At 38.9% G+C, this 27,542-nt stretch overlaps 1 protein-coding gene across 2 annotated transcripts in view; it reads right to left on the bottom strand.

Annotated features, from left to right (window-relative positions):
- Nucleotides 1–8,095: 8,095 nt before the first annotated feature.
- Nucleotides 8,096–27,542, bottom strand: part of SYT1 (synaptotagmin 1) — a 355,350-nt gene continuing 335,903 nt past the window's right edge. The window contains exons 10-12 of one of the 2 annotated variants that reach the window (XM_035544091.2): nucleotides 16,974–17,107; nucleotides 11,974–12,176; nucleotides 8,096–8,164 (exon numbers count right to left, since the gene is read on the bottom strand). In XM_035544091.2, the coding sequence (XP_035399984.1) occupies nucleotides 8,110–8,164; nucleotides 11,974–12,176; nucleotides 16,974–17,107 (392 nt within the window). In that variant the 3' untranslated portion in view covers nucleotides 8,096–8,109. Of the gene's footprint in view, nucleotides 8,165–8,816; nucleotides 12,177–16,973; nucleotides 17,108–27,542 lie in introns of those variants that run through there. The other variant, XM_035544092.2, reaches the window with a different exon arrangement.

Raw genomic sequence — 27,542 nt, 5'->3', positions numbered from 1 at the left:
ATTTAAAAGAGGCTGATGGTTTTGTTTACAGGAATTACATTCTAGTCCTTCATCTTCATTCCTTTCTGCATTCCTTTCATTCGGAGGCTCAGACTGTTTACATGGTCAGCTTCCCTGGAGTTAAGCTAAAGCTAGGAGGAGGACATTTCGATTTCTGAAGAGGCCTGCTTGGGAAACTCCCCCCAGGTGAATGGCTGCTGTGGTGAGCCGGTGGGAACTGAAAGCCCTAAAAACTGCTTCAAAATCTCTTCAAAGCTAAGTACAAGAATAATGCTTTATAAGCCAATTTGTTAGAAGGTAGCTCTGGATGTGTTATGAGGGATTTATTTTGACACTGACATTAAATTGAAATGCCCTTTCAGTCTCTACATGAGCACTGGGTGCCTAAACTTCTATGGTAGTCACTGGAGCTCAGAGAGGATGCTCCCTAATGTACACACTCCCTGTCTTGTGAGTGAAATTGCTATCTAACCTGCTTTGTTTGTATTGACCACATCTCTGCTGTCTATACTGGCAGTTACACATCAGGTGCACTTGTATACACCTGTATGTGGACACCTATAGTTATATGTCTTAAAACAAATCCCCACCCACATTACAAATTGAATTAAATTTTGCAGCATCCAAAAGTAATAACTTTTTTTTTTTTTAAATCACTATTCCAAATCATTTTCCTTGTAAAATCATTTCAGTTCTGTCCAGTCAATAAGTAGCCGTAACAGATAGCCAGTCTTTTTCCATTGTATGAAAAACATTTTTAAAGATTTTAACATTTTAAAGATTTTAAAAAGAAATCATAAATATAATTTAAATATTTTTAGCTATTATTACATTCCTTTAAGAACATTCATAACTGTAGCAGCTGAACACTCAAAACCATGCCATTTCAGCTCCAGCATTAACTATAGAAGTGGTAAATTTCCTGAGAGATAAAATAAGCAATTTCTATCAGAATATTCAACAGGATACTGAACAGACTGAAAAATCTTCATTCTTCCTTTGGAAAAATGGATGTTTGGTTAGGCAGTTTCCATGGCTGCGTATCTAGATATATAGGAAATATATTTGCCTTCAGTTTTTAGCTTGCTGAATTTTACAGTTGATTTTGTATATTTGGATCTGGGTAGAAGGAAGAAATACAGCAAAGTGTTTGGAAATATTTGAGTGCCCTTCAAATTGAAAAAGAATGAGAAATTATCTTATTGCTCACTAATCTTTGCTGGCTGATTCTGAAAACCCACATTTCTTATACATCTGCTACCTTCAGAAATCCTCTTCGTACTCATGCAGTTAATACACCTGGTTCACTCTCTGCTTTCTTCATCTTCCACAAAGTGGAGCTACAGCTGCACAGAGAGAACATAAGATGGTAAAATGTTTGAAGCATAAGGAAAGAATATTCTGCACTGAAAAAAAGTTGAAGCTTGACAGTTGCATGTGAAGGAAAGCTAATTCATCAGTCCAGCTAATTGATCGATTCCAGCTCTATATCCAGAAGTTAGGCTTCTCATCTTAATCCATCCTGAATGAGCGATGAAGTGCTTGCACATGGTGTACCATTTCTTTACCTTGGCACAAATCTTATTTGAGGGTGTCTAGAATTACTGTTTTTCAGAGGAGACTTTGGTTAGTTTTCAAACCAGTAGTTTCGCTTACAAGTAGAGACCAACCAATATGATGTTCTTCTCTAAGGTGAAAGTGTACTGCAGTTTTAGTTTCCTTCCTAGGCATATTCAGATACACTGTCATACATCAGTTCTCTGTGAAAAATCTAAATGTGTGGTGCCATGTGGCTAGTCGGGAATAGTTTCTACACTGACTCCCCACAAGATACTGCACAAACGGCTTTGTGAAATCTCAAAAAACTATTCAGTGATAATTTACTGCTGAGTGAGAGCCTGCAGATATTCCTGAGGTTGGAGCTGCTGTCAGGACCAAAACTAATCACTGCTGCAGCTCTGCATGGACTATAACTAACCTTAGGTCAAATAAGTGGCATTCAATTTCTGCCTACAGAGAAGAATAATGCTTACCAACTCCTTACTGAAACAATTCTTGAGCTATCATGATCGAGGTTTATACCGCACCTTGAAAAAACACTTAGTTATAAAAATTTGTAATTAGGGTATTAATGCTATTGTTACTATATAACTGTTACATACTACCTACAACACTTGTTTTCTTCAAATTCTCAAAGAGAGAACTTTTTTTTTCCTAGTTACATATGTGGAAAGAGAGGTAGGAGACACATGAAGTAAATTACATGAGATTCCATAAAAAAAAAACACACAACACAATAAGAGTCAGGAGGCAAACCTAATCATCCCACTGCAACATTCTGCCCGTCGGGCCAGCGATTACTTAATTAGCTCCTAAACACATAAGAAGTTCAATTATCTAGGATAGTAAGCCTGACATAAAAAAAAAAAAAATTAGCTGCAGCTGTGGCTGGAATCAGAGAAGGTTTGGGAAATGTAGCCCTGGACTTTCGAGCAGAGAAGAAAATACAGTGTGCATGCAGCTGCAGGGTACTGTTACTGCCAGTGGTGTCAGCTGGAAACCTAGAAAGGCAGTGTTTCACACAATTTTTATTTACAGGATCAGCACAGTCCAGAAGATGGATCGTCCATGTCTGTGTATGAACTGGCACTCATTGATCTGAAGGGGAGAAGCCTGGGGAGGTTAAGCTAACACTCTGGCACAGCTGGTGCGTGAGAGGCAGAGGCTGATGGGTCACTGGGCTGATGAGACTAATGCTGGACCTCCCTGAAATACAGATGTTCCTGCTCCTTGCTGTTATGTTTAGCAGTAAACCTCCCACCTCCCTTGTATGCCTGCTACACCATGCAGAGAGGAAGGGGAAGTCAAAAGGGACGGTGTGAAACCCAGTTCTGCCCAAGCTGAAGTCCTTAACTGCCCCTCAGATTTATCTCCCTGGATTCACCCACTTCTAGTGGAGAGGATGACCTGAATTTAGGTCTTTGCTGCATCCACTCTACTTACTAAACACAGGGAAACTGCCTGCCTGCCTACCTGCACATACTAAGTAAGCAAAGAGCTTGCTTGCTGCTGTGTACAAAGTCCTTGGTTTCTTTTAGGCCTAATATTGGACTGTATTCTCCAGACAGTCTCCAGAAGCCATGTATAAGGAACTGGTTATTTCATGGTATTATCCAGATCAGTAATTTCCAAAGTGTTTGGATTTTTTTTTTCTTGATGAGTACTCAGTGGCTGTGTTATGGAAGCATGTGTTGAATTATATTGCCTGTCAAAGAAGACCATGTTGCTGCTAATAAGACCAAATGCATTCCATGGATAACTGTTTTAGATTATTAACAGGATCAAATATTTTCATATGTTCTACTAAGTAATTCAGATGAAAAGGGTACAATTCTTGCAGGATTTTGAAAACAGATCTATCTCTACAAAACCATGTCACGGTAAGTGGCTGTTCTACACTATGGAAACACATTGTTAACGAGATGATCAGGAACTGACATTAATCTCTCTCTCTCTTTTTTTTTTTTCCCTCCTTTTTTTTGCTCTCTTGGTACAACAATCTTTAAGGATAATGAAAATCCAGAGGACTTTTGATTAAGATGATTTGACAAACAATAACATGCTTGTTTAGTAGATTATGTCAGTGGTAATTTCAGACCTACAAAGTTAAAAGCATCGGATCTTGAAGACTTTTGCTTTGGCTTTGAAGTTTATATAGCTAGCATTATTAGTATAGGAATGCCCAGGTTCCCAAATTGTGGACCAGAATTCTGCGTGGTGCACATCATAGGAAAGAAGTCAAACACGGCAACAAAGTGGGTGTAAATGAAGTGGGAAAATGTTGTACATGCCTTGTATATACTCAGCAGGGAGCAGTCTGTTGCTGCTTACGTGTGGAGGAGACCTACTGTTTTAGAGGTGCTGAGGAATGCAGTGTACCAGTGCATATTTGTATTTAACAGCTGTTAGTCAAGGAACATGCTGTGTAATTTTGTGGGGACATGAAATATTCTGTCATGAAGGAGCTCCTCATCTATCCTTGAACATATCAAGAATGTGAGAGGATTTATGGAGCTGTCAACTAGGAGATAACTAATGCACACATATATGAAAGAAAGTAAAGATACTATAAAACAGCCTGGCTAGCAGGAAAATGAAGAAGTTCCCGTTTAACTTGCTAATTCTACCAACACATTTCAAAATCTGGATTCCAGTGCAGTTTACTTTTATTTCAACTATATTGGCATTCTGTGTAATGTTTGCTAATGTCTGTATCATGTGAATTTTTCTTTATATGAAAACTGAAAGTGGATATGGGATAGTGGTGTGACCAAAAGTTTGCTCCCCTTGAAATGCCTTAAAGGGAGAAAGTAAGAAGTCAAAGCTGCTTAAGCTGACTCAAGAGTGGAGATGGTCCTCCTAGTATGTGATCAGAGTGAAGTATTTGTGCTGCCAACCTCAAACGAGGCTGGGAGGAGACAGGCTGAGGCTAACGTGCAGTTCGGATTGATTGTTCAGCTACTGTGGTTATAATGAAATGTGCTTGCATTATGGTGCTAGGCAGACACAGTTTGCTCTCTCTTGGGTAAAGGGTTACAAGAGATTTGATGAAGGCACTTGAGATGATGGAAGTCTTGGTGGGAACTGACTTAGAAATTCTGGTGCAGGGCAGAAAGAAAAGAAAAGGCTCAGTATCGCCCTGTCCATCACATTTCTTCTCCATCAAAAGTGCCACTGCACTTCTTTGAAGTGCTGGTATGACTCATCATTGCTAATAAGATATATAATAAGACCATGAAGAAAGTACACTTTAAACTGCACATGTACAGGGAGGTACTGTGGGAAGTGATTGTAGCATCTTTGTACTTTCTACTCTGAAGCATGTGTCAACTGGTTGCAAAGGCTTTTGCAACTCAGTGTTTTTTCCTCAACCCATGTTTCTAAAAGACAGTTAGGTGCCAGTTGTAACAGAGTGGTTTAATAAACTTTAGAAAGGAAAGGAAAGTTGGCTAAGCAGAGGTAGAACATGAGAAGGAAACCGAGAGAAGAATCAACAATACAAGAGTCTGCTCAGCTGGGTGAGGGAACACAGTAAATACAACACAAAGCGGAGCAAACATGGGATCAGAATTTTAGTTAGAAAATATCTTGTTGCTTTGATATAACAATGAAATAGAGAAAGAGTATGGCAAGAGACAACAATATGGTCCCCTGATCTGCAAGTGATTTCTTTTTCTTCCTGTCTTTTTCACATTTATTCCCCTGTGTTATCTGTGCTTAAAATGTCAGCTGGAGAAGATTGCTTACTTTTCTTGCTTGCCATTGTTGCATTACTAATTACTGCAGATTTAGTTATGGTCATGGTGCTCAAATCTTTCAGGCAGCTATTTGTGTTAATTCCAAGGAATGAGAGCATTAAACAATTCTTACCACTGGACTGAAGTGAGACATGTCATTCTTTGTGTGGGGAAAAAACCTTTCTGAAACACGGAGCAAAACACCAATGGTAACCTGAATCTTCTCAGCATTTTATTCTGGAGACTTAGAAGTCTCAAACACAAGGCAGTATGAAGCCTAATGAGGAATCATCTTTACTCTGGTATGAATTTGTAGCTAGATGCTTTTTCTCTAGTTCTAGTGTCATAGAAATCTGTAGCTACAATGCATTCACTTGCCAATTAAGCAATTTAGCCACTTGCTATTAACTTTGAAGAGGTGGCTTAAAAATTCCTAACTGATTTAAACACTAGAGGCAACCTTTCACATGAAAGAAAGAAAATATACGAAAGCCATTTGACTCTGTGAATGTCACAGAAAATATCTCAAAAAAAAAAAAAAGTTTAATAATATTGCTAGTTTCATGAAGAAGAAATGCGTCTTGTGCAGGATGCAAGATACTGAGCCTCAGAGTTCATCAGAATGAGTGGATGATAATGTTTCTGACTAAGCGCAAGAGAATTGACTTCAGCATTACATTCCAGGCTACAACCTGCCAGGCTTTCAATCAGGATTTGCAGCCAGCGATCCTCCTCTTTGTGATGAATGGTCCAAGGGAGCAGACAGATATAGCCTAAGCCCAACCTGGAATTCTTCAATGACAGATTCGTGTCAGTGTTTTGGAACAACCTTTTAGTGGGTGCTTCTGCTTCTTAGGAAGAGTCATGAAATCTTCTAAGGTACAAATACAATTAAGTACAAGGAGAGAACTGTCCCTGGACTCTGGGAGAATACAAACAAAATCTGGGAGGTTTTTACAGGTTTGTGGGATAATCACGAATAGCAGCAGATCAGAGAATAGTTTGCTGCTCTTGTGCACCAGTCTTCTATTTTTGAGAAAAACTGATGTTGGCTGTGTTTGGTGTATAACATCAGTGATACAGAGCTTTCCTTGTTGTAAGTAATAAAAGAGTATACAAAGATATGAAATGGTTGACAGAAATTAAATGTCAGCCATCAAACTGGTAAGTCTGATTCTGTCAGAAGATGAAGTATTTTATTTTTTATTTTTTTTCTAAATGATTGTTCAGAATCTTGGTATGTTATTGTGCAGTGCATGTCTAGAACAAAAAGACCTGCCCCCTCCTTCACCCCAAAAGCCTGAAGAACTGTCTTCATTTCCTCAGCCTATTTGGCCTCTTCATAACCTCCATTAAGGATGTCTAGGTCATTCTCTTCTTTACAGAAATTTCTTTTTTATGTTGAATGCAGTAAAACCTTGAAATAAACCTCTCAGTGTGGCTCTTGTGTCTGAAAATACTGCTGTAGGTATCATTCACAAGGTACCACAGAAAGTTAAATTCTTCTCTGGACTAGTTTTTCAAATACTACTTTTTGGTGCAATATTACAAGTATTTTCTCTATTGAGCATAGAAGGATTTACTGCATATAAGGTAAATGCAACTAAGATTGGGTAAAAGTTCTTGTGGTATATATAGAAAAATATATTCCATGCTTTCTTTAACACCTGGATGAACAACAGTGTCTGAACTGACACTGAAAATAGGGGCTGGACATGACTGTGGTAGACGTGGGGGTCGGTCTGTTCTCACAGATAACTAGTGATAGGACTAGAGGGAATGGCCTCAAGTTGCACCAGTGGAGGTTCGGGTTGGAAACAAGGAGACATTTCTTCTCAGAAAGAGTGGTCAAGCATTGGAATGGGTTGCCCAGGGAAGTGGTGGAGTCACCGTCCCTAGGGGTGTTTAAGAAAAGGTTGGACATGGTGCTTAGGGACATGGTTTAGTGGGTGACATTGGTGGTAGGGGGATAGTTGGACCAGATGATCTTGGAGGTCGTTTCCACCTTAATGATTCGATGATTCTATGTATGTTCTGAAAAGCAGGACAGTACGTATAGAAGAAACTGAACTGGAATCCTGGAGTGAAAATGCTAATGCATCAATAAATAAGGGCATTGAGTGTTAGTTTAATCAGAAAATATAATGTTCTAATTCTTGCTTTGCATAACTAACAGGCAATTAACTTTCATTGACTCATGATGTGAAAAGAGATCGAGAGATGTAGATCCTTTGCTTTGGTAACAATCTGTCAGTTGGGAAGAATGTTTTTCTTGACAGTTGATTAGGGGTTAAATGAGCTGAATAAAATTGGTAATTTTTGCTGCGTTTCTCACTTAGTATAACAGCTATTATATGAAGCATTTTTCCTTACATTAGTTGTAATAACTGGCTTTAACTGATTAGCCCTGTTGGAAGAACTGTTTTTGATTGACAAAGTGTTTTGGTATTCTCAAGATCATCCAAAATGGGTGTTAGATATAGAGCCTGGATCAAAAGTATTTTTATCGACTTTCATAGATTTCAGTCTGCTCTTAAGCAAAGTGATGCTCTTAGGGAAGTACATGCTTGGTCTGAGGATGCAACAGCTTATGTCGAGGAAAGGAGGAGCAGCATCTCATACCTCCATAACATGGTACCTGCCTGTATCTCTGGGGAACCGCACTGCACTACAAGAGCATTACCTCGCTCGTGCAGACCAACAGGCAGCGTCTCACGGCAGACAAGCCACAGATGATGACCCCAGTCATTGACAATCTGGAAGAGTACTGCTGGGAAACCCATTAGGTCCACCAGAAGATGTCGGCGTGCTCTCACTCGCTGATGACCAAAGTGGCATGGGTCTGTCTGGTGCTCACTGACTCTAGACTGAAAAAAACCGAACATCTGGGAGAAAAGAGCAATTTCTGAGCAGTGGGAATAGGGAAAAGGGTCAACTCTGAAAATGCCTGCAATGAGCTCCAGCTCTTAGTAAGGCCTGATGCAGGCAATGGCAGATAAAGTATGGTTAAAATGATGCATATCAGTAATTACCACAGTGTGGTTCCTGACAGGAATGATAATACTTCTTCTGAGGTGGAGGAAAAGGCAAAGGTAGAGGGGATTGCTGTGGAAAATGTTGCATGTTACATAAAACAAACAGGGCTACAGATTTTTTGTTTGTTTGTTTTTGAACTGTTTCTCTTGGTAGGCTCAGGAACTTCAGCTGTTTTTTAACACAGTGCTTTTCAATCACTTTTCATCCGTGGATTCACTTCTTCACATATCTTTTTTTTTTTTCCCATGTAACGTTTTTATCTCTTATTTACTGATCTTTAGTCTACAAGAGACATGATTTTAAGGTCAGCATTAGAAGTAGCTTTTGGATGTAATTTAAAACATACCATCTTTCTCCAAACAAACAACTCTCTAATCACAACTGGCTGGAGGAGTACTTACTGCAGAGGTAACTACTTGGAGTTCTGGTCATGGTATAGAAGGTAGTCTATGTTTTGATAGGAAATGATGTTTTTGGTTGCAAATAATCAGACTTCTTGGGAAAACAGGGTAGTAGGCTTTCATCTACAATAGAGACAGAGAATTCACCTCCTGGAGAACTGCTGGCTGGGCCATGCAGGGGAAAGCAGCTTTCACAGCCCCTCTAAAGGCGCTGTGCCACTGCACTTACTATACTTCCAAGTTAATGATTGTACTAAGGTCCAAGAGTGAAATGTCTTTCTAAAATTTTAGATCAAAAGAGAAACACTGAAACATCAACAGGAAATAAAACATTTTTATTGAATATCTGTGTAATATGTATGTTATTTTAACGACAATTGGAAAACTCTACTGTGGGAAGTCACTACACAAAGTGAAACAAAATATAAACCACCTCATCAAAAATGAAGGTAAAATACGGCTAAAGTTGTCAGCTCGCGGGCCACGAGCGATATGGCAGGATAAAACACCCCAAACATTTCTACAAGATACAGAGAAAACCCACACAGAGAAACACTCAAGCAGGCAGTAAATATACACAAAGGCAACTAGGATCTTTCTACAGCATCAGATTCTAATACTTCACACAGCTTTGTCAGAAAGGTACATGTGGCTTCTTTGAGGATGAAAATGTCATCTTGGTCATATAGCAGGTTCAGTCTCTGAGAATCATAGTACCTTACAAACCAATTCTACGGTGACATTCAGTCTGGCAGTGTAGGAAGAGAAAGCATTAAGAATACCTTAACACAATGAATCAGTTCTGGCAGTTTGAACCTGCAGCTATCTTGAATGAACAACTGAAAGCTGGAGACCATGAAGCTGAGTATCTGCTGTTACACTGGAAAGCTGACTGTCTAGTTCTCCTCTTTGGTGGGGTTTGGTCCTCAAGATCAAGATTTTTAAGTATTCCAGCTTGATGCTTTGCATGTATGCGCCTGTTTCTATCAGAAAATGTCTCACTTGTGTTTTTTCCATGTTTCATGTAAAAAAGAAAGAAAATAGGTCTTGCTATTCTTACTTTTGGAGGTGGGGAGAGATCCAGATTTTTACTCTCCTCCCACTTCTTTGCTGCTTCTCCTACCCTCCGCATGCACTGAAAATGTTGGAGCTTGGCTGTCACTGCACTGACCTCTCAGACTGTCACACCTCTCTCAGAAGCAGAGTCTTGAGGGAGGGTGAAGAATTTCGTTTTCAGCACACAGTTCCCTGATTACATTCATTTTTTTTTTTTTTAACAATAATTTCTTTTAGATACAATTGAGAAGAACATCACTGATTAATGTCTCATGCCTCCCTCCAAAAGGTATAGCATTTCCGCATTTCTGGGGTAGTTTGCATGACTGAAAATAATGAACTTCTCAAAACATTATAAATATATTCACAGCTTGGAAAGATAAGCAAGAGGCCTCAAAGGACGGTACATGAGATAGAAGTGATGCCCTAACTGACTTGATGAGATGGTACAAGCTGAGATGACATGCTGGCTAGCTGTAAGATGATTATCTACAGTAAAGCGGCAGGGGGCGAGGGAGAAGGAGGTTGGAAATGTGGAATATTGCACAGGGCTTGACAAAATGCTGCGTGGTCAACCCATTCAATATAGCCTCCTTGTCCCCTGCATAGCTCTCCAGTTCTAAATTGGTCCGTAATAACTAGAACTGCTTGTGCTATGCATTCCTTCGGCAGTGCAGTAGAAGGGAATGGCAGTATTATTACAATATCACTACGGAATAAATTGATTGCTATCCACTGAGAAAACTACATTTCTAAGCACACACGGCAGTCACAGTGATACACAGAGCAGTCTTTCAAGACTCTTATGGAATGACTAATAGCTTCATAATAGTGCCATTTACTACATAATAACATTGAAAACATTTAAAAACTCCTCCTGAAACGAGCATCTAGTATACAGAAGAGGTTGCTTCAGTTTTCTAGAACTTGTTCTTTGTTTTCACTTTTTTTTAAAGGACAAATTAAAACTTAAGTATAAATAGTATATAAAAGGTCACTAGCTGTTCTCTTTTGGCTTACTTTGAAGTGCATTTAGAACTATGGCTAAATTTTGTCATCTTCTGATGGGATTACAATACTGTCTGTTTACCATGAAACTATTTTGTATAATAAACTCACACGGCTGTGTCTAAAAAATATTCTGCATTCCTTCTAATCTGAGTTAGTATAATAAAATATTTTGTTACAAAGTCTAATGTGCAAACTCATTATAATGTGAAATCGTGGATGGAATTCACAGTATGCAAATTTTGTATAAAGGTGATAACGGAGAGCTACTCTTGTTTTCATGGCAGCATTTCACGACCGCTGCATCTCCCCCCTCCCTTCCCCCCCTCTCTGCACAACCTCTGCAATGTTCTTACTTTGTATGTTAGATGAAACCATTGCCTCCTATGGAACTGCTTCCTCAACTTTCAATCAAAAGCCATTTCAGTCTGTTATGTGTTTGCTTTGGAATATATACAAAAAAATTATATCCTGGCTTCTGGCTACATCTCCTTGAGGTCAGCCATGGAACTGCTCAGATCATGCTAAGTTGCCCGTGAAAGAAGTCTACCAAATTGGATGTGCCCCTCCAAGATTACGCATAGCGTGTTATTAGAATGGTCCAGTTGAAAGCTCAGATTTAAGTTGTCCTTTAAGATGTTAGTGTAACACTACTAGTGCCTTACAAGTTGGAATTTTTTTTCTGGAATGCAGACGATACAATAGTTACCCTATAATATATTATCAGCTCTCCTATATCTCAGTCAATTTACATAATTTAAAATAGAACATCTTATTAAAAACATCTAGATATACACAGATTAGGAAACGCTTACAACATACAAATACACAAACTAGAAATAAATTCTCAGCATACTGGTGTATATATACAACTGTGTGATACAATAAATAATTTCTGTCATGCTCTATCTACACATCATATTGCTTAAAAGAAGAGTAGATCTGGGGGGGCAGTGGTGAAATGAAGCGCCATTAGAAGGCTCTCTACATTTAAAGTTGTGCAAATTAAAACAGGAATTTAAAAGTACAACTGATCTGTGTCAGGAACACATGGCTGGAAATGAAAGGACCCATATTACTGAGGTATTTACAGATACTGGCTAAAGAGCACTATGTGGGCAAATGCAGAAAGGCTTCTTCTTCTTCATAATTTAATGTAATTTAATTTAATTTACTTCTTGACTGCCAGCATGGCATCTACCTCCTCCTCGGGCTGCAAGGTGTGCCACTGTGCAATGGGCCGCCTGGGGTTGGCCAACATGTCTGACCAATGCCGCAGCTCCGCTCCAGTGCTGTTGTAGCCCACAAAGACTTTCCCGATGGCATCGTTCTTGCCAATCTTGTCATAGTCCAAAACAGTCACAACAATTTGCACTTTCTACAAGGAGACAGAGAAAGACCAGTAAGCATGACAGGAAGGGGCAGGCAGGCAGGGATGAATCTTGGCATGGACACAAACAATTGAGACTCCATGGATGAGAAGCGGGCAAGTGCATGTTCCCCTAGCCATAAGCAAATTCAAACTCTTGTCTTTGCTTCTTGTCAGCCTTCCAAATGTATTTAGGTTCATAACCTACACATTAACTTGAAATTCACACCCTTGCATCAAAGAGCTTCACATGGGAATCGAGGTTGCATTTCTCCTTTAACAGATTAACAATGTATAGATTCTGTTGTTGTTGTTATTGAGGAATCAGGCTGCTAGAAATCTGTAGAGCTAAAAGTCTTAAGCTAAGCTAATTCAAAAGTAGCTCAATTTAACACATCATTATTGTTTAAGTAAGTAAGTAAAACTTAGCACTTACAATTCAGAAATGGCTTTGCCCCAAGTTATCGTTTTCACTGTTGTACTATATTCTGTTTTTTGCCTTTATACTTCTAAACAATTGTGTCCCATCTATCTAGCATGCTAGCATGCTTTCAGGGAAATTCAAAAGATAGCCCTTACAGTTGCTATATAGATAAGTACGTATCTGTGTGCATGCACAATCATAAGTATGTGTATATACTGTGTATAGTATATATACTTTATAAAAGGAGTCAGGAAAATAGGCTGTTTACTGAGGGGAGCTGGAAAGAAGGACAAGCTGCTGTGTCTGAGGGCTCTGACATAGTGGTGCTGCCAGGCACAGTAAAGTCTGGCCTATGGCTGAGCCAATGGGTGCAGGGGTGCCACTTCTGCTGCAGGAATGATAACCTCTGGCAAACAGGGTTAGACTGCCCACAAAATCTGTGGGAGCCCATCTGTCGGAGCTCAGAGACCATTTTTTGTTCACTTGGACTGGGCACATTGAGAGGTGGTGTTCAAGCCAGGCATTTGCGTATGCATTTGCGTGCACAAACACGCATTCCTCTCCATTAGGTCATTAATATTTGTCGAAGCAGCACAAACAGCTACTCCTTCAGTGGAGTGGTGTTCTTCCTCAACAGCATCTAAAACGTTAAACAGCCTTGGGCTGATTTTACTTAACTATAAATGCTTCTCCTCGGGGACTTTCTTTTAAAGATGAACATACAATTCTTTTCCTGACTTCTTTCCATCCCATGATAAACACACACAGTTCCTTATGCCAATGTGAGCTTTCTGAACTGGAGGCAGAAATGCACAGAAACACATTTCTTCCAGAAAAATCTTTTATTCTCAAGCATAAATTTTTAAAATTTAAATATGTGCACAATCTAGATTTCTTACTAGCATGATTAATTTTTTTGCTTGTAATAGGATTTATCTTTTAAAAGTAACTGATGCTTAAGCATACCTGCAAGACCAGACTCATGAGGTCTATTTTATAGAGTCCATTCACTTACAAGATTCTGCAGTTCTCTGATCCAGAGAAAGAGATGATTCCAACAGGCACTAAAGTATTTATATGGTTGCTGATGACAAAAGTGTACATCAAACTCAAGACTCTCTCTACCCAGAGCACTCATGATATATGACAATATCCTGAAGCAAGTATTTCTAGATGCCAAAATGATGTTTCAGTTTTGCTGTTTGCAATATACTCACTTTAATGTTGATGGTACCTCCCCAAATGGACATTTATGTTTTAGATGCATGGTACAATCACAGGTATAAAAAGTAGACATGAGTATCATTTTACAGTATAAAAAAGTTGCCTGCTGTACCTAGAAGCTTGGGAGCGAGTTCCTATTGGATTTATTTTTTTTTTGTTAATCATAACGCAACAGTGAGCATTGTAAACAAAAGACACTTTTTTTTTTTTTTGATCTATAAAGATGCAAGAACAGCTAACTCAGATGGTTAACGCTGGGATGATTTTCACTTCATGGTCTCTGACTTAAACCTACAGAGAAATGTAAGCATCTCTGTGCTTTCGTACTTTATATTAAAGGAACAGCTGCACTGCAAAAAACCAACAGGTGCTAGTAGAAAGCACTACCTCTGCTAATACACATTTGGATTAGTAGTTTCCTTGGCATGATTAGGCATTCTTTGGAGTAAAAGTGCCTGTAGACTTTGCTACTTACAGATGTGGTCTGTCTCAAAAGTGGTGAAACACGTGCTTGATTTCCCTGTTAACAACAGGGTTTGAAGTCCAGTGGTATTCTCACATTGTCTTTCAAGATCCCACTTTCTTACACACTTATTTCACTTAAGAGTCAAAGTCCATATTTGCTATTAAATTGTTTGGCCCATTTTAAATTACATAGATGTTCTGCTATTGAGCTGCTTTCCCTCCATCAGCTATTTCTTTGCTCTCCAATGATCACAAAACTTATATAACCATTATTTTTAATTGTCTCTGAAAGTCTCTTAATGACTTTTACATGAATTACCCAAAATAATTCTTACCATACTAAGTCTAAATAGCATTCAAAATGTGTTTTTCTAATGATGAAATTGCTACAGTAACTATATTGAAATCATTTGTAAATATATTCTTTTATAACTAATTACAAAATACATCGACATATGACCAAAGTCCATAATTACAGATTTTAAATTGAGGCTACATGTTGAAGAAAATACCCATAATTATTCTCACACACTTATCAAAAAAGCAGCAAAATTTTAGACAGCTAAACTACAACACTTTATGAAAGGTCTATGTCCACCTTACAAAACTGACAGGATCAGAAAGCAAAATGGCCAAGTACCCACAGAATGTAATCATGCCAAAGCACATATTTGATAACTTGGAGGTATCTATTCAGGTTCCCCAGTCCTGTCCCTATTCAGAAATCAAGACATTCCAGAGAGGCTCGATGTGATTGATCTTTTTTGCCTCTGGCTCTTCAGTGCTTGTTATGAGATTTTTCACAGGCACAATGACCAGCTTTCATTAAAATCAGCGGGAATTAGGCTCCAGTGGATTTCCCACTTTTGATTCCTAGAGTCCATAGACATCTGTACATGCTGTGGGGTATGAAGAAACTCCTGAAAGGGACAGTCATGCGTCCAAGTCCCAGTGCCTCATCTGTCTAGCTTTATTACTTTTGTCAGTACCAAGTCAATAAAAGGCAAGCACACAGCTTTTGTTGAAGTGTAGGCCCTAGCTGCTGGACTTCTCTCCAGTACAACTGCTATCAGAACCCAAGATATAGATTCTTAAAACCCTTACCAGGCTCTCATCTAATCAAGAGGAGGCTGCATGTCCCTATTTGCGTTGCAGTTTTCCCTGAAAATGTCTGTTGGCTGTCATCTTGCTACATGAGGATTTAAATGGCATCAGTGTTAACACTGATGCCATTTAAATCCTCGTGTAGCAAGGCACCTAGCTTGTGCCTAGACCTCTTTTAAAGCCCACAAAAGCATGTATTCCCAGACTGTTTTAATTATTGTCATTCAACCTGGGAGGCCCCTGAAAGTAGACTTTCCATATTGAGCTCCATCCAGAAAAGAAATTATTTTGCTTAACATCTGCATGGTCCCAGGTTCCCTCTGGGAGGGTGGGATGCCACCATGCAATTCTCTTCTCTTTTGAGGTTATTTAAACCACTGCATCTTTCCCTGACAATGAACACTCTAACAAGTGAGCAAAAGAACAAAAACAGCTTAACACTAGCGGGTAAGACTTAACAAAAATGGAGGTGGCCTGTACCAACTTATCATTACGTGGCTTACATTTCAGAGATCAGATCCAAGATCAGTCTTGCCCTTTCCAAGTGATCCCCCCAACAAACAGATGAACTGATGCTCTGTGGTCAATCATATACTTAGCTATTTATGAAAAATAATGAGTGTTGCACTCCCAAAACAAGCCATAGTCTCAGGTGACAAAAATACTTGCTTAAGACATTGCAGATCAAGGTTCAAATTCACTTAGGGAGGGGACTGAACTCAGTGCAGATTTTCCATATGTCTCCTGAGATGGCTAAGAAGACCATCTCTCTTGTGAGAAAACGTTATTTAGCTTGAGAAGTTAAATCTCTCTCTCATGAGTGGGAGATGACTTCCAGTACCTCAAAGGTAGGCATCTGAGTCCCTGAAAACAGATGACACTGCTAGTGTAGGCAACCTCCAGCTCAGTGTGCTGGCTTCTGAGCCTCCTAGTTTTAAACACTGAAATCCTTGGGAACAGCACCCAGAGAACTACTAGAGCTCCACCGAGCTGACAAGAAACCAGATCCTGACTGATCCCTGAACCTGACTGAACCAAACTGACCCCTGAGACTCTCAAATTTCTATTTTCCAAGAGATGTAGGAACCACTGAAAAAGTTCTAATTGTTTGGTGGGTAACGGGAAAAAAATATGATTACAAAATGTATTTTACTAAAGAGCGATGCTACAGTGCTTTCAACAAACAGGTCCTAAAAATGCAGGGGACACAAATATGATCAATGATATTGATGTATTATTTGAAATAATTTGGCGGAAATTACTCTATATGCCTTTTCTTCTATCCCTATATATTTTTTGCAGGCACATTCTTTTGCTATTTCTCTGTGGATTTTTTTTTTTCAGAATCCATTTCTGTTAACATAAAATGTCAGTTATCCATTTCTCACTGATGAATCAAAGCTCCATAAATACTGTGCATTTTATCATTTCCCTCTTGAACCAGTCACACTCATCTAATGTAGCACAGTGCTGGCACCTAGGTGCTAATGAAGGCATGCACATGTGATAATTAACACGAGTCCTGTTAAATATTTATAAGGGCTGAGAAATGGAGTGCAGAGAGAAGACAAAACACTCTTTGACATTACCTGAATTTGCTCGAATGGTACTTCAAAGCTGAAAGACTCATTGTAGTAGGGATTCAGAGTATTCTTTTTAATTGTGGTCTTTTTCTTCTTCAGCCTCTTACCATTCTGCATCAGATGGATTTTCACATAGGGATCTAAGTAATCAAGAGAAGAAGTAGATGTAAGAAAGGTAGTTCAGTGCACTTTCTACAGATTTTAATCCCACAAATTCCAGACTTGATGAAAAAAAAATAGCAACAAGCAATTTGCAATTTAACAGTCTTAGTTTCCACTGTAGAAAAACTCCTATACAATTGCAAAGTGTTCCCAATGGAAAAGGTGCAAAATATTTATTGCACTTTCTGCTTAACAGCGCAAGGGAAGAGTAAATTCCCACCTAACTTTGTTCTGCAGTTCATTAATTGTCCTGGAAACGTTTTACTGAAACATTATTTACTAACTGCTGACACGTCTTAGCAATGGGCCTTAGTGCTGTGAGGAGGGTTTCCCACGGAGCTCTGAGCATTGCTGAATACAGGCAGGGTGTGTGTGGGGCTAGGGGCTGGCTACTCCTCCCCTCACTCCCTTGTGATGTTTTGTGGGTTTTCCTGTCCCAAGCTCTCCGGGGAGCTATGCAGAGCACATGGCCAGGGCATGAGGCAGGAAGGGACTTTGCCCCACCAATACTACTTCTCTATCTTTGCGCTGCATGCAGCCGGAGTAAGGTTCAGGCCATATCAGCATAAATTATGGATCGGTTTTGCTGCTCCCTACTCAAATCCTATTGTTATTTTGTATGACTTCTGGTGGCTAAGTAACAGGAATGATTTAGTACCTAATCAGGTATTCCTCGCACAAGCAAAACTCATTGAAGTTACTGCCATGAAGTGATATCTCAGTGGTTATACTTTCAGTGGAAATTTTGCCTGCTTAAAAAAACAGCGCTATCAGTCTTTAATCTGTTACAAGAGCCATTTAGAGAATGAACTTGCAGTTCTTCCATGGCGGTGTTAATTAGCAATACCTTCACTGAGTTTGTGTTTTTGTTTAGGCCTACCATAAAGCACCATTTGAAGAGTCTCATGCTCATCCTTTTCAACATCCTGTATGGTACAGTCACCAAAATTTGGGTATGCACCCCTTTGTCTTTAGGCAGCTGAACTATGATGGAATTGAGGCAAGCCATCCCTCCAGTGAGTTGGTAGGAGCTGTACAAAACACCCATCAACCACAAGTCAAGTGTCGCAAATACTAAGAGAACCTGACTGCAAGCTATCACAGGAAAGGGCTTCCCCTGAGAAAAGGATGGGGCACAGAAGAACCACGAATGAACACTGAAATTAAATATTACCACTATGAGCAAACCATGCTTTATGACCCTCCAGTGAAGTTCATGCTTGGAGTATCTGAGGAGAGTAATTGCATTCTGCTGTTAAAAATGTGCCTTACTGTGGAAGACCGAGGAGTTCAGGACAGTTAAGTTACTGGAGTGACTTGATCTCAGTCTAAACTACCACTGAAGGGAATATAATTTTGGTAGTGGACTCTTCAAGTCAGCTGACAAGGGTATAATAAGATCCAAAGGCTGTGAGAAGAAATTATACAAATTCTAGCTTAGAAATAGAATGAGGCTCCCGATACAGCTGAAATAGCTTCTCAGTGTTTGTGATGAGCTCTCTATCACAGAGGGTTAAGATTCCTTCTCCCTCAAATGACACGAGTTCAAATACAAATTAAATCTGGGTAGTTTTATGCTCTAGGCTACATGGGGAATTGCAAGGGTTCCTTTTGACTGCACAATGTATGAATAAAGGCAGAGCAGAAATGTGAACAGCAGAAATGCTAGCAAAAAGACAACAGAATTATATTTTTTTTAAATACTGGGTTCAACACCATGGCATACCATGTTTTGAAGGTGGAAAGCTGGCAGACCTGGATTCCTTCAACATTAGCTGATTCTTGAGAAAAGCTCATCTACCTGATTACTTTTGCTGAGGCTCTATGCTGACTGCACAATTGTTTTGACATGCACAAATGATGTTTTAGTTATAACTAATATATAGTAAGAAATTTCAGTAGTCAAGGAGCCAGTGGTAGTGTGTTATGATATGGAAATTAGATATAATGCTGTTAAAATATAATTTGAGTAACTAGGCTGGGCTGGGAGGCTAAACAGTTCAGTAATACATTATTATTAAGGGGATTAGAAACGAAGAATTCTATTAAAATAAATGTAGTCAATATAAGAAAATCATTTATTGACCTATGTTTGTACACAGAAAATATATACAGATTTGATGATTATTCATATGCCTATAAGGAACTCTATAGCAATGATTTATATAGCAACACAAATACATTGCTATCTAGATAAACATTCCATATTTTGGAAAGAAACGTTTTAAACCTAGAATTCAAGTGCAAGTGAATATTTGGGGACTACATGTACCTTCACTTTAAATAATTGCTTCTATTGACTTTAACAGATGTTCCATCTTTCTGCTGTTTTTATAGCAAAATTTGATCTTGGATAACTCATGGCCACAGGAAGGCAAAGAAGATAGGTTTTGTGGTTTCTTTTTCATGTTCTAATCAGTTCCTTATGTTTGTCTGTCCAGGGATTTGAGTTAGGCTCAGACAAATGCCAATTTTTCAGTGGGAAAGATTCAAGTGGTACCAGGTTGCCCCCGTAGTGCAGCTGTCAGTGGCAGAGGTCCCAAATGAAGCACAGAAGGGTACATAGCATGCATGTACATACCATGTGATATAATAGCTTCAAATTTTCTCTACATAGGGTGAAATTGTCAAGCCAAGCCAAATACAAATTAAAAAACTCACCTAACTGAAACCATGTTCCTTCTTTTCTAGTTTTAGGGGAAAGTATTAAATAACTATACTCAAAACTATATAATATATATATATAACTAATATATGTATATATGTATAACTAATATATGTATATAACTATATACAAAAACAGAGCAAATCAGAATGAGGTGTCCAGCTCAAGTATACGAATGGGCCAGTGGAGATTTTAACTGAGTTTATCCTCATTAGATTGCACATCTACTTTCTGTTTCTTGAAGTATCCTGGTCTTACCTAGTTCTCTTCTCTCTTTATTCTTCTACATCTAATATCTGACTCCTCTCCAGCACTGCACTACCTTCAGTTATACTCTCCTCCCATACCCCACCACATTAGCCCTAAATCCATTAACTTTCCAGTAATCTATTTGTTTGTAACCTACACAGACAAACTGATACCTAAGCACAGACTTTCCTGCAACTTCACAAATAAACCTCTGAAAAAGACAGGTTCTGTTCCACCATGGAAGGATAACCAAAAGAAAGCAGAAACTCTGAGAAGCACCAGTCTCTGGTAATTTTTCTGAGATAAGGTTTAGTGCAAATGGAAACATCTCTCTACTTGCAACATAACCTCAGTTTTGGCACCATTACTCATGCTGAATAATGCTTTAATATGTAAATAGTCTTATTGAACAAGTGAGACTAGTAAGGATGACAGAACTGATATTACAGACTAGCAATGACAACTTGTATGCTAAGTGCATAGCACGGGCACAAACGCAGAATTCTTTTGACCCTGTGTAAATGTCTACATTCAATCCCAATGAAACTAAAAAAACATTTTTATTTATGTACTCTGGATAATTATCTCATTCCAGAGCAGATATCTGTCTTTGGTCAAATGGATTGTACCCCAACATATTATTTCTCGCCACCTATACAAGGCAGCCCATAAACTTTGATGTAAACAGTTATACTGCAGAAATTTCAAGTTAGAAGACATGAATATCACTCTGTTTTTTCCTACAGTTTTGTTCCTTTTGAGTAAACAAGAGTTTAGATCCATATTACATCCCCAAGACATTACATTGCCAATCTACCTGGAAGAAGGGATATTGCATCCAGGGCACTACAGATGTTCCTCTGCTAAAGGGGACAGAATGGCTGTGTGTGCCTTGCTTAATAATTCATGTTAAGCAACATGTGTGATTAAATAAAATTCTGCTATTTATTCCCTCATTAATGGTCTATCCATGAGCACTAAAAAGCTGTAAAATTCATAACTATTTGTGCATTGTAAATTTTACACTAACATCTCAAGGGAGGCTAGCTGAACAGCTTTTAGAGCACTGGGGGACCAGCTGACATACTTTGTTTTCCTGAAGTTTGCAGTAAGATGCCAATATGTTATTTAAAGGATAAATGAAATGGTATGTCATATTGGGCAAAGACATCTTGATTCATGTGGACTGTGATGCCCATATACGCAATTAGAATCCACTTAAAATAATGACTGGTTCACCACTATCATGTTGTAGGACAGATGCTCTTAATTATCAGAGGTTTAGAAGATGCAAACTTGTCAGTTGGAAGAAAATACTACATCAAAAAAGAAGAAAATCATGGCTAATGAGTATATCTAAGGAAAAAGTGGAACTCAGAATGCCCATCAGTGGGTTTTAAGATGAAAAATATGTTATAGGGATCAGTAGTTAATGAAAAATCATTTTCCACTTAGGTAGCACTGAATTCAGCATACAAATTTCCACTTGTATGGATCTTCAGCAGAAAAATGTCAACAAAGTACTCAACTTGGAATGGCTTTACTACAGTGGTTTATTCTGAATGCAAACATAAGGATGGTGCTGATCTTTGATAAATATTTGTAAGGCTTCTGTAATCTCACGAAAATATAAAAAGCAAGCAACTAGAAAGTTGATAAATTTGAAAAATGCTGCAGGGAAAACACTGGACTTGATTAGGTGTGCAATTACAGTCCCCAGTCTGTGTGCTGGGGAAGAGTAACTGTTGAAAGAAAAAAATCCCACAGAGTTCTGTGCAGCTGGACCAGAGAAAACCCTCTACAAGCCTCAAGGAAGCCTAACATCATTAATAGGAAAAAACTGAGCCAGGACAAACTAGTCATAGATAAAGCTGCGTAAAGTTTCTATGACAAACATTGTAAAAAGAAGATGTTCTCAAATACAATGTAGAAACCGAGGAGAAATACAGTGCCAGAATTGCCTTCAGCTGTACTTTTGTCTTGAAAACGTTCAGGCTAACTGGGTGCTAATTAGCACATGTGTTTCTCTATCAGAAGAAAACGTATGCCAAGCCCGTGCCAAAGCACACATCACTGACATTTGGAGCAAAGGTGTCAGCAGATAGCGGAGTTTCCATTTCAGGAAGCAAAACGGATTCTTGAAGAGCTTGGAAATTGATCCAATAAGTAAAGAAAATCGGATTTGGAAATGCAGCCTTAGAAATGGCTCTGAACACATGGTTAGGGCAGAGGTGACATGCAGAGTGGATCGTTAGTTCCATGCTAAAGAGCTGGAATCACTCTCATCTTGCAGCAGTGCAGCAGGGCGGAAAGCCGAGCAACGCCAAGCTCGTGCCTTTGACCAGAGTAGGAGGGGTGCTGGATTCAGTACTACACCCACAACCTGATGCTATTTTGTGCAAACTCACTTGATTTTTTTTTTCTTTTTTCTTTTTCTTTTTCTTTTCTGTTTTACTTTTTGGCTTATGGCAACAGGCAGCAAGGAGAACAGCAATTTTATGCAGCAAGCAACTCTATTTTCTATAGCAGCTCTTCCAGGGATGAACGCTGACAAGGGACAGCAGTATCTGTATGCTTTATCCTGCCTTTGGAGAAAAGCAGCAGTGGTTACCACAGCAGTGCTACGTACAGAAAGCATCAGGGCTTCCGAGAACAGAGCAAAGCAGGACAAACTTGCTTGGTAGTTCCCACAGATTTGCTGATTTTTCCCAAGGATCATGGGACTTATTCCCTCTGTGGGCCTATAAACCCTTCTCTCCCGGGAGAGGGATGATTCACATGATGCCTGTGGCTTTCAGGCCATGGATAATTTGCCTTAACTTTTTATTCTCCTGCTTATTCATGTATGGATGAGAGGATAATTAAAGTCTCTGAAATAATGAGTTTAGAGTGATATTGTGCCTCGATTGTCTAAGCCAATATTTTTCAGATGAATGGAATGCTGCAGAATGGGAAGGAAAGCCAGAGGGGGGGAAAATATGTTATCGAGGGAAGAAACAATATAAGGCACAATTACTAAGAAGGAGTACAAGTGCTAGGGTACTTTCTAGATTGAATAAAATATAGGGTTTATATTCATTGATGCAAGCTAGTGGGTCTTCTACCTTCCTCCACAAATGTGCACATGAAAAGTGGGACATAATTTTTAAGCAGCAGCTGACATCCCAAGGGAAATATTGCAAAATATTCTTATTAGGAGCAATTATCTTGGCATAAAATATAGGTTTTATGTTTTTATTTATTTATTTATCCACAACATTTCCCTGAAAACAGGAATGTTGATTTTTATTTAAAGTTTATTTGTTACTTAGTGTCCAGTCGTCAGCTAGTGTCACTTGGGACTTCATCATAGTTTCCATAACCCCACTGGGCTATAGATTACTTGGTGTTATCAGCCAGATCTTGAGCTGTAGCCAGTAATGCACATGGGAAAAGTGGGTAGCAAATGTATTTGCTGCAGGTTCCTGTGGTGGCATCTGTGCCAGTTCTGACCCCAGCAAAACACTTTTAAAAATCAGTTTAGTTAAGTGGGCTGAGGGTTCAGCTGGGTACTGGGAATATTCTCCCAACACCACCCAGTACCACAGCGGCCATGAAAAAAGTTAAGAAATTGCAACCAGCCTGGACAGGGTGTCAGAGAGGCCACAGATAGCTGTAAACAATTTAGTTAAAAAGAATGCACGTGTTAATATTAATCTGTGCCCCATGGGTGGACTGCTCCAGATGCAGCACACTTACATGCTCAGGACCCCTTTTTGCTCATATTATGTGTCAAGTTGGATGACTTCAATTATGTATTTCCATAAGCATCTTTAATAGAAGAAACTCAAAGACTAGATAATTTATAAATGAAAACATTTGCAAATACATGTTCAATAACAGGAGGTGGATTCTCACAGGAATAATGGATTCCAATAATCCATTTACAGTGGGGGAAAAGGGGTCAGTATTTGTAAGAACTAACAATAGCCCCCTGCAATAATGAAAAAAGTTAAATGGCGAGTGTAGCAAAGCAGTCTCAAAATAACAACTCTTCACTGTTGTGCAGTTAAGTGAGTATCAAGTTGTTATTGAAATGCTGAATTCAGAGAACCATAGAGCAATGGGAGGGCGGAGGTGTTGTAAAACTGACAGCAGAGCCAGTAATTCCCTCATCTGAGAATCCCAAACTGAGATTGCAGAACACATAGAGCTGACAGAAGAAACAGAAACATTCACAGTGGCCTAAGGGCTATTCAGCAAGCAGATGAATCTGTAATTCCACCCCTAGTGCTTCCAACTGGAACATAACAACAAATGTTACAACGCCAGATGGGGAAAGTAGCATAGAACTGAAAAAAAAAAAAAGAAGCCAAAACTCTTATTTAAAAACAGCACAAATTAGTGCTTATGAGCTTATGATTAAGTTTACTGCCAGAGCAAGGGCAGTTGATCTGTCTCTCTTGCATCCAAGCAGATCATTTCAACATAGCTGCACATAGGCAAAACAAATAGTTTTAGAAAGCTCACTGTGGGTTGAACCAAGAGGAAAATGCACCTTAAGTTTTGGCTGTGTGTAAACACATAATACCCTAGTGCAAAAGCCAAGCAACTTAACTCAACACTTTGTAAATGTGATTATATGCAAACTTCAAGCATCAAAGCACTAAACCGTACTCTTCTGTATTTGCACCAAAAAGAGAGCCTGACTGCTCATGAAGCTTGAATTTAGTTATGGAATACAGCATGGCATTGTAAAACTTTAATATGCTGGGGAAGGGGAACAAATAACAAATAAAAAAAGCACACTGTAATATGTAAAATGTTATAATATCTATCATTATGTATGACAAAATATACAGACGGAAAGAATACAGCAACAACTAAGATGAGGGAGGCGTTAGCATCAAAAGGTGGAATGTTATTAATTGGGGTTGCTGATACAGGCAGACTGTGCAGTACAGGAATTCAGACAGAAACCAAAGCAAACTGGCAATATTTCAGGCAGCGAATTCCAGCAGATTGCTGAGTCTGAATTTATGTAATGCCTTTTGATGCTATAGAGAAAAAATTAATTACATTTCTATTTGTTAAATTGGTGGTACTGAAAATAACGGAAAGAAGATAATACATAGAGGTTCAGAGAGATTCAGAGTACTGTCCTGAAGTGAACTGGGGAGGAGGATGGGGGAACACAAACTGACTGAGGAATAATGACATATAGAAGAGGGAAAGAGAGAAGTAGAAGCACATAATATGGAAAACAAAACAAAAACAAGGAAAAAGAACAGGTCATGTAAGATGCTTCAGCAGAAAAAACAGGAACCAAGTGTATAATGGTGTGTCTAGCTGGACTGTTTGTGAGTACCTGGAAGCCCTGCAGTACGGGGCTGCCTATCTAACCAGGTCATTCAGACAGGGGTATCAAGATTTGGGGTGGGGGGACAGAAGTATAGTACCTCTCTCGGAGACACATGCTGCCTGGTGGAATGAATCCACAAAAACAACAACAAAAAGCGAGCATGTGAGGAGTGTCAGGTGGAACGGATGGAATTTGGACAGACCAGGCACCTGGGTAGGAAGGTGCCTTAACATGCCTGGAAAAGTGTTCAGGAGAGGAATTACACTTCACCTTTTCAAGTCTCCGATGTTTTACTCCTGCTGTGCCAGCTTAGGCTTTTCTGGTTTTACCTATTTTGTTTTACAGAATAAACCAACCGACTTTTCTCTCCACCCCTCTTCTGCTGATAGCCAAGAGGTCAAACTGCTAATTGATGACTAAGGGTCTTTAGACCCCTCTGTTGGCTAAAGGGATCTGAATGCTTATTTCCAACATCTTGAGGCTAAAAGATACAAGAAACAGGTTCTCAGTCTGCTCTGCAGAGAAGAACGTTGCATTTTGAGTGCTACTATTGATAAGTCAGTGGAGCAAAGGCTGGTGCCAGGTCTCCCTTCTTTGATGTGAGTGCCTTCACTTGCATTGCCTGTGCAATCATCATCTTTGGGCCTCTGTCATATCAAGTATCTGTCCCTGTGGGTATTTGCTGCAAATAGCTTCTTGCCTGTGCACTGGATGATGGTGTCTATCAACATTTTAGGAGACTTGATTGAAAGAAGCCCAGGGGGATTTACAAATTTTTGTTAGTCAAGAATTTCTAGTTGTCTGTTGATGTTTCTCTGTGCTTCCAGGCTTAAGTATGTGGGATGACTGTCCTGAGGATGATTACCATGCCAGACAGAGACAAGGGTGAGGAAAGACACCTGAAAATAACTGGAAGGAAGCAAAGAAAGCAATTTCTTTCATGTAGTGGAAGGCTGCGCTCATAGAAGGAGTGATCTGAAAGGAATTAATGCCAATCAGGAAGAAGTACAGATAATAAGCCGAAAGAATATTTTGCCACAGCCAAGCACTGAGATACCCTTACTTAGGACAGACATTGTGGAAACTGCAGTGGTTAGGGAACAACCTTCAATTTCAATTTTCTGTCTCTGGAAACAGTTGAGACAATTTTCCCTTCACTTTTAGTGTACATCCAGCAAACTGAAAACAAATTTCTCTTTTGGTTACGTCCTCACAACCCCATGAAAAAAAAAAAAGGCGCTGACACTAAAAACCCAAACCCTGTAGCTGTGATGCAAAACAAGTCCTATTCTCAAATTGCATAGAGGACAGATAAGAGTTCTAATATTACTATCACTGAAGTTAGTTGCAGTATTCACTGAAAGGAATTAATCAACACTGAAATACAGAGAAACTCTATTAAAAACAAATAAAAATGTTCTAGCTTGTTTATTAGCAATTTATTGTAGCAAGAATTTACATTTTGTGTTATGGACTCCTCATGTCAGCATTGCCACAGAAAAGTTTCGTGGCTTGACTGCACATCAGCATTGTATCACTGAATTCTGATTGTCTTTACAGTAAAAATGCTCATACAGACTGCTTGGGGGTAATCTGTATCCTCTCCCACAGAGGGCTAGAAGCAGCATACTCAAAAAAAAAGACAAAGGCAGTGATAAAGGCAGTCTCACATACAAAACACTGAACTATGATATTAATTACGTCAGTTTTTTTTTTTTTTTTAATTTCAAATGCAGCAAACCCAGTTATAACTGCATACTCCATATCCTGGTGGCAGTTGAAGATAATGTTACATGAATTGGAAGGAAAAGCAAAGGATAAAAAAATAGAAAAGCAAAGCAGCAGTATCTATTACCTGCATGCTACATAAAGAGTAAGAAACCTATAAGGAAAGCCTCAGTTCACACAAATGAGTCATAGGAAAAATGCAAAACATTATACTGAAAAATAATTCTGTTTTTTTTTAATTTATTTTTTAAATATTGCTGATACTTTACAAACTGCTTTTCTCATTCAGGTAAACATTCAATCTTAGACAATGTGAAAGCGATATGTTTTATGAATCAGATGATTAAACTAGAAATATTGAGAGCTAATACTTTGGGAACATTGCAGTACAGAAGGAGTTAAAAAAAAAAAAAAGTCTTACAACATCTGT

This window comes from Cygnus atratus, chromosome 1 (assembly GCF_013377495.2).
Source record: "Cygnus atratus isolate AKBS03 ecotype Queensland, Australia chromosome 1, CAtr_DNAZoo_HiC_assembly, whole genome shotgun sequence".
Taxonomy (NCBI): Eukaryota; Metazoa; Chordata; class Aves; order Anseriformes; family Anatidae; genus Cygnus; species Cygnus atratus.
This window is presented reverse-complemented; position numbering and strand designations above follow the sequence as displayed.